This window comes from Mustela erminea, chromosome 6, assembly GCF_009829155.1.
Source record: "Mustela erminea isolate mMusErm1 chromosome 6, mMusErm1.Pri, whole genome shotgun sequence".
In the NCBI taxonomy this organism is placed as follows: domain Eukaryota; kingdom Metazoa; phylum Chordata; class Mammalia; order Carnivora; family Mustelidae; genus Mustela; species Mustela erminea.
Window position 1 is genome coordinate 9,847,326 of NC_045619.1, and position 13,401 is coordinate 9,860,726.

At 54.2% G+C, this 13,401-nt stretch overlaps 1 protein-coding gene across 8 annotated transcripts in view; it reads left to right on the forward strand.

Annotated features, from left to right (window-relative positions):
* The first annotated feature begins 488 nt into the window (after nt 1-488).
* Nucleotides 489-13,401, forward strand: part of PLA2G6 (phospholipase A2 group VI) — a 61,071-nt gene continuing 48,158 nt past the window's right edge. Inside the window, exons 1-3 of one of the 8 annotated variants that reach the window (XM_032346293.1) lie at nt 503-579; nt 11,750-11,783; nt 11,884-12,137. In XM_032346293.1, the coding sequence (XP_032202184.1) occupies nt 11,929-12,137 (209 nt within the window). In that variant the 5' untranslated portion in view covers nt 503-579; nt 11,750-11,783; nt 11,884-11,928. Of the gene's footprint in view, nt 580-7,423; nt 7,838-11,749; nt 11,784-11,883; nt 12,138-13,401 lie in introns of those variants that run through there. The other 7 variants (XM_032346300.1, XM_032346297.1, XM_032346298.1 and 4 more) reach the window with 7 other exon arrangements.

A 13,401-nucleotide genomic window follows, 5' to 3' on the forward strand; every position in this document is an offset into this window, starting at 1 on the left:
CCGAACACTTCCTTAGCACAACCGTCCTTCGTGTTTTTGGTTCAAACTAAAAAATTATTGGCCGTTGAGCCAAAATTCAAATCTAACTGGGCATCCCATATTCTTAGTTACTCAATCTGGGGGTCCCTGGAAAAAAAAATCTAAGCAGGTTCCTCCCTGCCACGCCCTGCGTCTTTGCTAGTTTCACTTTTATCTTTACGAGCCGAGCCGTCGCGAACGGTAGTGTCAGACTCCAGGCCTCCAGACCGTTTCGGGAGGTGTAAGGCGGAGGAGACTCCTGCCCCTCATCAACATGTCCGCCAACGAGCCGGCACGCGGCCCTTCCGCCCCGCACAGACGTGGCCGCGCCCCGCCGCAGAGGATTGGCTCCAGACTGAAGCCCGGCCTCCCTCGGCTCTGGAAGCCCCTTCCATTGGGCAGTTAGAAAACATGGCGGAGCCCCGCCCCCGCCTTCCTCGAGAGTCCCAACCGGAGCACGGGCTTCGCTGATTGGCGGATGGCAGTGGCCAGGCCGTCACGTGGGACCGGCCTAGTTTGTTTGCGGAAGTAGAAGGAAGTAGAAGTGCTGAGTAAGCTGAGGTGAGTGACGGCGCAGGGGAGGCGGGGCCTGGGGGGGCCCTTCCCCAAACCTCCTGCTCGCCCCAGTTTCCGTGGTCTCCACCCTGACTCTCCTTCGGACCTCGCTTGTGCTCCCCAGTTGTTAGTCGTGTCCTCCATTGACCCTTGTGTGACCTTCTGAGTGCTCGCAGTTTCCGCCCTTTGATTTCCCCAGCGCCCCAACTTCCACCTGTGACAGGTCTTGTCTCATTTCGAACTTGTGACCTCCCCAGGGATGCTAGCTTCGGCCCTGGGTCCCTCCTTAGTACCCCGGTCTCCCTTGTGTGTCTCCCCTCTATACCCAGCTTCCTTGGTCAGCCCTTTCCCGTCTACAACTCTCAGTGCCTCTCAGGGCCCCCAGTTTCCACTCTGGGCTGCACTGTTTGTCCCATTGTCTTTCCTGTGCCCTTCTTACCTGCTCCCGACTTTACAGCCTCTGTATTCCCACCTAATCCCCCACTTTATCTGTTTTCTGCATTTTTCTATTTGTGTCTCCCCTCTTGTCTATTTTTCCTTTCTTTCTTTTTTTTTTCTTCTTTTTTTTTTTTACTTTCCCCGTTTTCGATTTCCATCTTTCTGCTTCTCTCTGAGGCTTATTGTCTCTCACATGCCTCAGATTTCATCTGTGCCTGCGCCCCACCATGCTCCCTCCTTCCCCATAGCCTTCTCACCCCGGCGTCTCCCAACCCACCAATTCTATGCCCAGAGATGGCTTGGAAGCTGGTGACCAGGAAGGCATAACCTGTTTGACCATGTGACTGGGATGGGCAGGTCCGTGGGTGTGGGACAAGGAGGGCAGGGGCTCAGGGATCTGTGCCCATTTTTTTTTTAATGGACTACTCATGTGACCCCAAACAAATACCTTCCCTTCCCCTGAGCTTCTGGGTCTTTCCCTCACCTGCCCTTTTACCCACCCAACAGGATGTTAGGCAGGTTTGGTTTGGCAACACAGGTGCCCCACCCTTGGGCTGTATGCGGTGTTTTTGTTATTGTCTCTGCCCTAAAATGTTCCTGGAGTTTGGAGGCTGTTTTTTGTCCCAAGTTGCAGGTTTTTTTGTCCGTGGAAGGGGGATTATATTTCCTGCCCTCATAAGGCTGCTGTAAGGTTGAAAATTTGAAAGAAATGCAGAAGGCAGAGCTTTGAAACCAGCATGGTCCCATACAAATGTGTGGTTTCACTGTTGTGTCGGAGCCAGGAAAGGGAAAGGGATAAAATGACAAAAGAGGGAAAGACAGGTGGAAGGACCGCTGTTTGCACTTAGCATTTGACAGTATTTATCAATCATCTGCTCTGAGTCAGGTTCTTTTGTAGATATGTTGCTTTTACCATTCATTCACTCATTCCTCATTTGTTTAACAAATATACCCATGTTGTAGCGAATGTTATTCCTATTTAACATAAGAAAGAGTGAATGAGTTTCCTGAGGTCACCTACAAACAGTAGAGCCCATGTGATTGCTTAGACTCTGTGAGGCTCACTGCTGCTGCCCTTTCTCTCCCTTCCACGGATTCCTTTCTCATTAGGAACGTATCCTCGATGAGAACTTAACTTCTCGCTCAGCAGAATGACATCACCAAGAGACAGAGGAAGGGCTGTGTGTGTGCGTGTTTGCAGATGGGTGTGTGTGCGGAAGGGGTGAGGGGGTTGTAGTGGAGAGGAGGCCTCGTTAGAGCTTCTCCTTGTAGAGGGTGGCCCCTGGGAGAACATTTTTAATAGGTCCATGGCTGACATGGCTCTTCTCTCTCTCTCTCTTATTTTAGTCCATCCTCCTTTTTTGGGTGACCTCATCCAATGTCATAGCTTTAAGTACCATCTCTGACAACTCCCAAATTTATTTATTTATTTATTTATTTTTAGATTTTATTTATTTATTGGACAGAGAGAGAGATCACAAGTAGGCAGAAAGGCAGGCAGAGGGAGAGGAGGAAGCAGGCTCCCTGCTGAGCAGAGAGCCCGATGCGGGGCTCGATCCCAGGACCCTGAGATCATGACCCGAGCCGAAGGCAGCGGCTTAACCCACTGAGCCACCCAGGCGCCCCAACTCCCAAATTTATATCTCCAGTCCAGTCTAGATCTTTCCCCCGAATGGTAGGCTCACTTATAGAATTGCTTGTTCAACACCTCAAAAAGGGCATTTCAAAGTTAAAAGGATTTAGAATTAAGTTCCTGATATATATTCCCTTCATCCCCCCTGCCCCTTCCACCAGTGTCTGTCCTTCCCACTTACTTTCCCCGTCTTGAGTAGGAAATGGCAGTAGTCTTTCAGTTGCTCTGGCTAAAGCTGTCGGATTACCCTTGCAGGCTCTCTACACTCCTCATCTGGCCAGTGATGTGTTAATTTGGCAGTTTTGCTCCAGGCCCTGCAATGGCTTCTCTCATTTATACGCAGCTGGCCCTCTGTTACCTCTCTGACCTCCCCAGCGTCCAGCGGTGTCCAGCATCCTTGCCTTTCCTGGAACTCATCAGTCATGCTGCAGCCCAAGGGCCTTTGCACTTGGTCTTCCCTTTACCTGGACATTTCTTCACCTAGATATCCATATGGGTTTTGGCCTCATTTCCTTTCAGTCTTTACTCAAGGTCAAGTTCTTGTCAGGATTTCCCGGGTCACACTGTCTGAAATTTGAGTCTCTACCTCAGCATTTCTGATCCCCCTTCTTTGGTTCCCTTTTCTTCTCAGCATCTACCCGGCATCTAAAACCTATGGATATGCTTTGCCTTTTTTTTTTTTTTTAAAGATTTTATTTATTTATTTGACAGAGAGAAATCACAAGTAGATGGAGAGGCAGGCAGAGAGAGAGAGAGAGGGAAGCAGGCTCCCTGCGGAGCAGAGAGCCGGATGCGCGACTCGATCCCAGGACCCTGAGATCATGACCTGAGCCTAAGGCAGCGGCTTAACCCACTGAGCCACCCAGGCGTCCCTATGCTTTGCCTTTTGATCTTCTTTATTATTTAGAGCCCTCGGTAAAGTAGGAGATCTAGGAGGGCAGGGATTTTCTTTTTTTTTTTAAGATTTTATTTATTTATTTGACAGAGAGAGAGAGAGAGATCACAAGGGGGCAGAGAGAGGGGGGGAAGCAGGCTCCCTGCCGAGCAGAGAGCCTGATGTGGGGCTCGATCCCAGGACCCTAAGACCATGACCCGAGCCAAAGGCAGATGCTTTAATCCACTGAGCCACCCAGGCACCCCAAGGGCTGGGATTTTTGTCTGTTTAGTTGATTAGTGGAGTCTAAGCAGTTAGAACAATGCTTGCCCCTGAGTAGGTCCTTGATAAATATTTATAGAGTGAATCATAAATTGATTCATAAAATGGGCCACCCTGTCCCTTAGGCACGAGCCCAACGATCTGTTCAAGTTATCGGCGTCTCCCGTCCTTGGAAGCTTCAGCAACATGTCTGGGACGATGTGCCACCAGCTATGATCCCGCTAAGCAGGGCAAATGAAAAAGACACCTTTTCCTTTCCTGAAGGGCACTTTGCTCCAGCTCATATGAATGGCAGTGCATTTTTAGATCGGCGCCTTAGCTTTTGGAGGACAAGAGGCTGAAAATCAGGGCACTCAGCCACTTGCCATTCAGGCTTTCTCCTGAAGGCAGTTTGAAGATGTTGAGGTGGTGCTCCCGAAGGCTAACTAATAGGGTTCAGACCCTGGCAAGTCATATAAGCTCCTGTACCTCAGTTTCCTGCGTGTCATGTGGGTGGAAGTCCCCTTCTCGTAGGAGTGTTTTGAGGATTAAATGTGGTAGTTACCTCAGATACTTGGTGAGGTGCCATGTGCTCAGTGGGTGCTGGATGAATGCAGCCGCGTTGTCTTGTGTGTAAAGTGATGGGGGCGAGCCCTTCCCCATTCCTCACTCGCATTAGGCACGTGTTTGTGATGAGCTGGGGTCAGAGAGAACACTTGAAGGCACATTTTGTTCTAGAGGGAAGCTTTATAAGTCCCAGAGGCTTGGGTGGGGGATGGAAAGGACATTTGACCTAAGCCCTACTTCCAAATCCAGTCTTATCTTATGCACTAATTGAGCACCTACTGTTTGCAGGCCCTCTTCCTAGTGCAGTTCAGGAGTGGGAAGAAGCCATGAGTCCAGCAGCCAGGCAACACCTCCCACATCCTTTCTCTGGGCCTCAGTTTCCCGGATAGCGCCCACACCTTCCTTCCTTCACGGGCCCTTGTGAGCTTCAGGACAGCTAACCGATGGGGGAACCCTGGGCCAACCATAGAGCGGGGTGGTCTTGTGAGAGGGCAGAGGCCAGCGTGTGGTGAGGCGCTCCCGTGCTGAGAGGCGTGGCTGGTGGGGATGAAGGAAGGAAGGCCGTGGTGCTCGGGGCCGGCCTGGGTGCCCTTGGTGATCCTGCTGGGGCAGTGGATGGGGGCGACCTGAGCTACACAGGAGGGGATTGCTGGCCTGTGCCAATTGTTCCAGTCATGGGACATCCTGTCGTAAGCAGCCGGGGCTCGGGAAGCCTTCTGCGGTTCTGGGTGTGCTCCCAGGATCTCCCAGGAGGCCAGTCGCGTGAGGTCAGCTTCCTGGCCCGGCTGCCGGAGGGATCCTGTCATGCTCCGCCAGGGGCAGCTGGTCTGTCCCTGCAGCCAGGCTTTGTCAGGAGTGAGGCACAGGGCTTGTAGGGTGTCCCTGCTTAGAGCCCAAATGAGCTTCAGTGTGTAAAGCCAGACTTTCCAGATCATAGCTCAGTGCCACTCGGAAAGCACAGCAGGTGCCCCATAAATGTTCTGAGCCTTTCCACGGTGGTGGTATGCTGGGCAGTCTAGAGTGAGTGGGGAATAGGGTGCTCGGCCTGTTACCACCCGCCAGGGAGTAAGGAAGGAGGGGAGGGGCCTCGACCGTGACGGCCCCGTGGGCTTCCCGGGCTTACTCATTAGTCCTCACTCATTCAGCAAACATTTCTTAAATATTCACTGTTCATCAGGAGCAGCAGGCCATGTGCTGGCATTAAGAAATAAATAAAGAGGGGACCGACTCAAACCAACAGATGCACCATGATTATCACAGGACAAATGCTCCTCTGGGGGACCCGCTGGGCAGGGTGAGGGGTGCCTCCAGGGCTGAGAGGAGGGGAGGCACAAGATAGGATTTTTTTTTTTTTTTTAGGATTTTATTTATTCATGAGAGACAGGCAGAGAGAGAGAGAGGCAGAGGGAGAACAGGCTCCCCACTGAGCAGGGAGCCTGACATGTGACTCAATCCCTGGACCCCGGGGATCATGACCTGAGCAAAGGCAAACATTTAATGACTGAGCCACTCAGGAGGCCCACAGGGTAGGATTCTTAGGTGAGGTGGCCCGTGAGCCAGTTCTTGAAGGGTTTGTTCGTTTGTCTGATATGAGACCGCTGAGCGAAGTGGGGAGCACAGTGTAGGCGGGAGGGTGGGCGGGTACGTGGAGGTGTGATGGTGGGATGTTCTGGAACGTCTCCAGGGCAGCATGGCTCGAGTAGTCGAGCAGGAGGTGGGCTGGCCCGGTCATGTGGACGCTTGCCTCCCTGCCCTTGAGCTTGGGCTCTCTCTGGAAGGTGATGCAGAGCCACGGGGCAAGTGGAAGCATCCGATTTGTATCCAGAGGTAGGCACAGAGGGCTTGTAGGGGTGGATGGTGGACTTGGCCCTCAAGGGGTGCTTGTGGACCAGAGGGGTCTAATGCAAGCTGGGAGCATTGTGGGAGGGACCAGTCTGGGGCTCTGAGCCTCCATTGGGGGGCGCCGCTGGGCCTTGAAGGACAAGCAGAGGCTCTGATGGAGATGGGAGTGAAGCGGGGCAGGGGAGGACGGTCCAGGGAGGACCGCCCAGAAGGTTTGACAATTCAGGGCTTCTCTCTCTTTCTCTGAAAGAGAGAACTGGCCAGATTAGGAGGTGGGGGGGTAGGGCCCAGCACCTGGCGGCTTTGGGCTTTCTCTCTTGCTTGAGACCTGCTTGGGGTCAGGGAGTTCATGGCCGAGGTGGAAGCAGACATCTGAGGACGAGATTCTCCCCCACCGCCCCGTTAACCAGACGCATACTTCTCAACCTCCGTTGTACTGCTGCTGCTGCTGCTTTTTTTTTTTTTTTTTTTGAGATTTTATTTATTTATTTTGACAGAGAGATCACAAGTAGGCAGAGAGGCAGGCAGAGAGAGAGGGGGAAGCAGGCTTCTCATTGAGCAGAGAGCCCGATGTAGGGCTTGATCCCAGGACCCCGAGATCACGACCTGAGCCGAAGGCAGAGGCTTAAGCCACTGAGCCACCCAGGCGCCCCCTCTTTCGCGCTTCTTGAGCTTGTAACTACGTCGGCAAACTCCTCGTAACGCGCCCAGGTCATAGGCTGGCCGGGGGCATGGCTCTAAAGTAAATGTGGCAGGGTGGCTCCGTGGTGACTAGTATTCACGTGGGTCACGACGGTGCCCGCAAGTCCCCGTGGGCTGCCAGAACCCGAGCAGAAGGCTCACTCCCGGCCGGTCCCGCAGGCTCCCGGCTCCGTGCCCTCCCTTACGTTCTCTTTCGCTCCATCTGTGGGGCTCCGTCTGTGGCGCGGGTCCCCACTGCAGTGTTCGGCTCTCGAGTCACCCCGCACAGCCATCCTTGCCTGACTCTTTCCCGCAGGGGGACGGGGAACTGGGTTTGGGGTCCCCCTGGCACTACTCATTTTATGAACCCAACCAGCCGCTTTTGGGGACTCACCAAAGATGCCACCTGTGGGTTCCCATCTCCCTCTGGCCCCAGTACTGCTTTTTTTCTGTTTAGTTTTTTTGGTGGCCATCAACATGTCCCACTTCAGCTTGCCCTTCCAACACCCACAATCTGAGGCCTTTCTGGGCCTCAGTTATTTTGTCTCTAAAATGGGGACATTAATGCTTGTCCTTCCTGCCTGACCGCTCCTCTCCTTGAGGGCTGCCTTCCCCAGCAGCAGCTTCCGAAGCCTTCCCTGAAGGAGTCAAGCATGCAGGCAGGGGCCTTTGACAGGGGACGGGGGAGCAGAAGTAAAGAGAACAGGCCAGAAATCTCCAGCCTCCCTGTAGGGCAGACACAATGAACACCTGGAAACTGCAGGAGTAGACAGGCACAATTGTCAGCGTCCCCCTCACTGCAGAGCTCTTGGGTTTGTGGCTTTCCTGCCTGAGGCATCTGAGAGCTGCTCAAAGCCTCCGGTGCCCAGGAGTGGATAGCCCCTGTCACGTGACCTTGGGGTCACCTGCGTCATCTCCGCGCAGACAGCAAGCCCAGGTGAGGAGCCACAGAGGACAGTTGTCAGCAGGTAAAAGCAAATGTTGGCCCTGTGGGGAGGTCAAGGGCAAGGGGCTGTGAGAAGCGAGAGGAGGAGGAAGCCAGGAGGGAGGGGGCTACTCCCCAGCTGAGCATCCCAAGCTGTGCTGGAAAGAACCCGAGCTCTGAGGTCGGGAGTGTGAGGGGAGGAAGAGCACAGGGGCGAGACGGAAGCACGGGCATGCGCTCTGTCTGCTTCTCACTTGCTGCTTTCCGGGCTGCTCTGTTACGATTGTTCCAGGATGTGGCCCAGGGGGGTCCGTTTCCTTTCTTCCACCTTGTGATAACAATGGCCACTGTTTGTGCGCCCACATTTGGGCAGCGAGCGTCCTGGACACTTTCCCTCCATTGTGTCATTTCACCCTCCCGTCCACCCTGGAAGGCTGGGAGGGAGCCGGACCCGGTGGCCAGGCTGCCATCCAGGTGTGGGAGGCAGCCCGAAGCCGCCGGCCTGGGCCCCTGGGCACGGTGTCTGTCTCCTGGGGCGGAATGTCTTCCTTCCATCCAGCTGGATCCCCACGGTGACTCTCCCCTGAACCCCACGTGGGTTCGTGGGTGCTGGTTCTCCTGACTGCCCGCAGGAGGTGCCCGGGAGCTCCTCGCCTCTCCCAGTGCCTCCCACCTACTCTCTGGGCAGCGTCTGTGCTCTTTCCTAAGCTGGTCCTCACCCCTGGGCCTCCATCTCCCCAACTGTGGGCCCCAGGGGCTCAGCTACCCTCTTACATTCTTTAACAAATAGAATCATTTAAAAAAAAAAAAAAAAAAAGAAAGAAACATTTTCCATACCATTTGGTAAATAGGAAAAAAAAAAACCCGGCCCATAAACCCAATATCCTCATAGTACTTTGGTATTTGTTTGTCACCCTTATTTTTTTGCTCTGTAATTTTTACTCAGTTAAATTATGTTTAAACAGACTTTCTGTGGGCCAAGCCTGAGCCAGGGGTGAGCATACAGAGGGGCAAAGACTGTGTACCTGTCCTTAAAAGGTTCTGATGATCTAGAACCTGCTGTCTGGCTCTGAATTTTGCTCTTTCCTCCACCGGCTGTGTGACGTAGGGCCTGTTTACCTCTCTCTTCTTTGATTTTCTCATATGTCAAAACAGGATAATGTGACAATTTCATAGGATGGTGGTGCAGATTTAAAAAAATATTTTATTTATTTATTTGAGAGAGAGAGCATGCAAGCAGGGGGAGGTGCAGAGAGAGAGAGAATCAAGCAGACTCCCCACTGAGCTTGGAGCCCAGGGTGGGGTCCATCTCATGACCTTGAGATCACAACCTGAGTCGAAATCAAGAGTCCGGCACCTAACCAGCCGAGCCACCCACGCACCCCAGGGTGGTGGTCCGGATGGAACATTGTGTATGTGGGGACGCCTGGGTGGCTCAGTGGGTTAAGCCTCTACGTTTGGCTCAGGTCATGATCTCAGGTCCTGGGATTGAGCCCCGCATTGGGCTCTCTGTTCAGCAGGGAGCCTGCTTCCCCTCCTCTCCCCCTACCTGCCTTTCTGCCTCCTTGTGATCTCTGTCAAATAAATAAATAAAATCTTAAAAAAAAATTATGTATGTGAAGTCCCTGGACCAGGACCAGAGCACAGAGAGGCACATGAGTGTTTGGTGTGGAGGGTCCAGCAGGAGGATGGAGGAGAGGAAGGAGGAATCAGACAGATCCATGTGGAGGGGGCGGGGCGGGGACAGCAGTGCTTCTTGCAGTTGTGCGTGACAGGACAACGGGGAGAGGCTGCAGGGGGAGGTCTGGGCCTCCCAGGCCTACCCCGCAGCCCACAACCAGCACAGGGAGTTCCGTGGACTCGATGCCCCAGGGTCTATTACACCCCCTCATGCTTCCTGAGCTGTAAGCTTCACAGTCACAGCGCTTAGTGACCACGTGCTATCTGGAGTGAACACGTCCCAGTTTACAATTTCTATAATGTTGGGTGCCAAAGTTCCTTCTGTCTGTGTCAAACGAAAATCGCTACAGGGCACACGGATGTGCGTGCCATGCCCTCCATCTCTGGGGTTTCTTTTTCAGGGATCGGTTCCCATACCTTCGCTTGGGTCCCTCCCTTCGCCCCGGCTCTGGGGAGGGGCGCAGGCACTCCAGCCTGTGTCCTCTCAGTTCCCGAGTGCAGAAGGAAGAAGAAACTTGACACAGGTCTAAACATTCTTCTTTTTTTTTTTTTTTAATTTTTTAAAGGGATTTTATTTATTTGAAAGAGAGAACATAAGGTGGGGGAGGAGCAGAGGGAGAGGGAGAAGCAGGCTCTCCGCTGAACAGGGAGCCCAATGTGGGCTAGATCCTGGGACCCCGGGATCGTGACCTGAGCCGAAGGCAGATGCTTAACCGACGGAGCCACCCAGGCACCCCTGGTCTAAACATTCTTAAGAACATTCTCGTTTAATCCTCACAGTGCCAAAGAGGGGAGTTGTCCTCATTTTTAAAAATTTATTTTAGAGCAAGTGAAAGAGTGAGAACAGGGCGAGGGGCAGAGGGAGAGAGAGAATCCCAAGCAGACTCCACTGAGTGCAGAGCCTGGTGTGGGACTCAATCTTGCGACCCTGAGATGACCTGAGCTGAAATCAAGAGTCCGACACTCAACCGACTGAGCCACTCAGGTGCCCTGAGCACTGTCCTCATTGTAAAGGGGACACTGAGGCTCATGGTCTGCTCACACCACATCTTACTACTGATCTTAAGAGGAAGGACATTACAGAGCTTCAGGATGCTTCTAGAGCTCTTTTCTTTGTGCATTAAAGGGAGGGTGAAGGAAGTGATGAGGCCTGATGCCTATGGAGCAGTTACTGTCTGCCAGATTCTACTGTTGGGCACTGTCGTGGTTCTCATGTTACAGATAAGGAAACTGAGACACAGAGGGGTTAAGTGACTTGCCCAAGGACACACAGCAGGTGAGGATGGGAAGACTGTTTTGTTTCAGCCCTCTGCCTTTGCAGAGACCGAAAGGGGACAGTCGCATAAGTAAAGCTTAGGGCCCATGCCCAGGAAGTACTCGGTCTCCTGGTATAATTATCATTACTGGCCCTTCCTCCCTTTATCCGTGGTTTTTTGGGGCTTCTTGTTCTTCCTTTTATCCCTAAGCTTGATCATCTCAACAGCTGAGCCAGAGTGTGACCAGTGTCCACTGATGCGGCTTCTCCCCTCTGGAGTGCCCACACTTCCATGCTCTGTCCTCAGTGTCTGGGCTGCACTTTTGGTGGGTAACTTCCTGGAGTGGAGCCAGAGGGCAACCTCCAGCTAAATGTCACCCGGCTTTGGTGGCACGGCCTTAGAAATGCAGTATGCTTTCTGGGAACCTAGGCAAATATGCGACATCTCATCCCATCCCCCAAACTGGGGACAGTTTCCACAGCAGAAGCTGGGACCCTTGGAATCTACAAGTGTAACGTTTCCATCCACATACACGTTCACTGCTGCTGAGTCTTCATGTTCACGTTCATTTCTGGGGCACCTGGTTTTGTGTTCTCTCAGAGCTCCTTGGGAAAGAGCAGTAGGTAGCAGGCACCAAAAATTGGGAGACCCATGCCCACGGTCCCCCTGCCCCCGATGGAGTGTGGGCAGATCCCGCTCCCCTGGCTGTATCTGGCCGAGAGGGGACCCTGGTTTTGTTGGCTGAATTGGAATGACTCACGCCAAGCTTTCTGAGCTCTGACAAGAGCCCCTCCCTTTGGACAGGGCAGGATCGTCTGTGACCCCATTCTCCTGTCTGTCATCTCTTTGAGCGATAAGGTCCGTACCGTAGATGAGAAAGCTGAGGCTCTGGGGGGACCCTGGCCCGGAAGCGGGACGATTCTGGTCCTCCGTGGATGGCGGCCACTCTGAAGCTGCCCATCAGGACTTCTCACCCCTGACTCAGCGCCGTCTTTCTTTCTCTTCCCCCCTCTTTCCAGGTCCCTCCTGGCCGGAAGCAGAGGACAAGCACTGGTGGGGAGCCATCTGGGAGCCTGAGCAGGGAACTGCTGTCCTTGGTGAGGTGGGCATGGGAGACCGAGCCCAGCTGACCAGAGACCCCGTTTTCTTCCAGACTGAGGGGGCAGGCGGTGGGGCCCAGCCCCCCACCCCACGGAAGATGCAGTTCTTTGGGCGCCTGGTCAATACCCTGAGTAGCGTCACCAACTTGTTCTCGAACCCGTTCCGGGTGAAGGAGGTGGCTGTGGCGGACTACACCTCGAGTAGCCGGGTTCAGGAGGAAGGGCAGCTGATTCTGTTCCAGAACATTCCCAATCGCACCTGGGACTGCATCCTGGTCAACCCCAGAAACTCACAGAGTGGATTCCGGTGGGTGACGGTTGACAGCTGCCACACACACACACACACACACACACACACACACACACACACACACACACTTCTTTCCTTGGGCTCCTAGGACTGGCGGTCCCTGGCCTGAAGAGCAGCTTCTTGGGGCCTAGCATCTGAGGACTCTGGAGAAGGGTGGGAGGGGGCGGGGAGAGGGACCTCCTAGATCCTACCTTCTGGCCCAGCAGGGTCCCCGCTGCAGGGGCGTTAGGGTAGAAGGCCAGGCTTTTCCCTGCCTCTGGCTGGACCCCCGCAGAGGGAGGGAAGGAGGAAAGACAGGAGAGCTCGCAAGGTCAAACTGGGTAAAGTCCTGGCTTCACCTGTAACCCTGGGTCTTTAAAGGCGTGACTGCCCTTGTAGGGGCTGGCCAAGGTTTGTTCAAGAAAGTGTGTTGGGTGGACAGTGGTCACTTTTCCGGGCATGCTGGGTCTCCCGTGGGCTTGAAGGGAAGGGTAGGAACCCAGGGGCAGGGCTGGTTGGCATAAAGGGAGAGGAGTGGCTGGGCACCCAAAATGCAGGGTCCCGAGGAGCTTGGCAGACTGGTCCTGAGCTAGGCGAGTGCTGATGGGCCTTTTTCCGTCCGTTCATCTGTCTGGCCGGCCCGCCGTCCGCCTCTTCACCAGGCACCGGGCGTCTGCGGTGGCTCGGGAGTCCCAGGCCCTGGGCCGGGCCCAGCTGGCACTGTGAGATGACAAGATATGCTCGGGGCCTTTATGTGCAGTCTTGGGTGGAGGCCACATGTCAAGCAGGCATCGTACCAACCACGTGAGGAGAGCTGTGGGTAGAAGCGGACGGTGGGGACACAAGCAGGCGATCCCTTCCTGGCGGGCTCCTCGGAGCGTAGAATGAGGAGGAATGTGTCTGGCAGAGGAGAGTGGATAAGGTCATTGTAGGCAGGCAGAGGCGTGGTGTGGGGGGCGCCCACAGGCCAATAGCCCCAGGCCGGAATCCTGGTGCGCTTAGGGCTTTGGTGAGCATTTGAGGCCTGAGGGAACCTCTGGGCTCATTCCCCTTGAGGCATGGCAGGAGTCTCAGAAAGTGGCAAGCTGGGAATCAGGGTCCAGCCAACAGGAGGAGAGCCGAAGAGGCCAATTGGGGGGAGAATTTGAGTCTGGTTGCATGGGGAAACTGAGGCAGAGACCCCCTACAGCAGGCGGTAGGGCAAGGAACGTGGTGGGGCTCCACCACCCTCCACCATTACCAAGTCCTGTCAGCTGCAGATGTCCCTGACAGGACTCCAGAT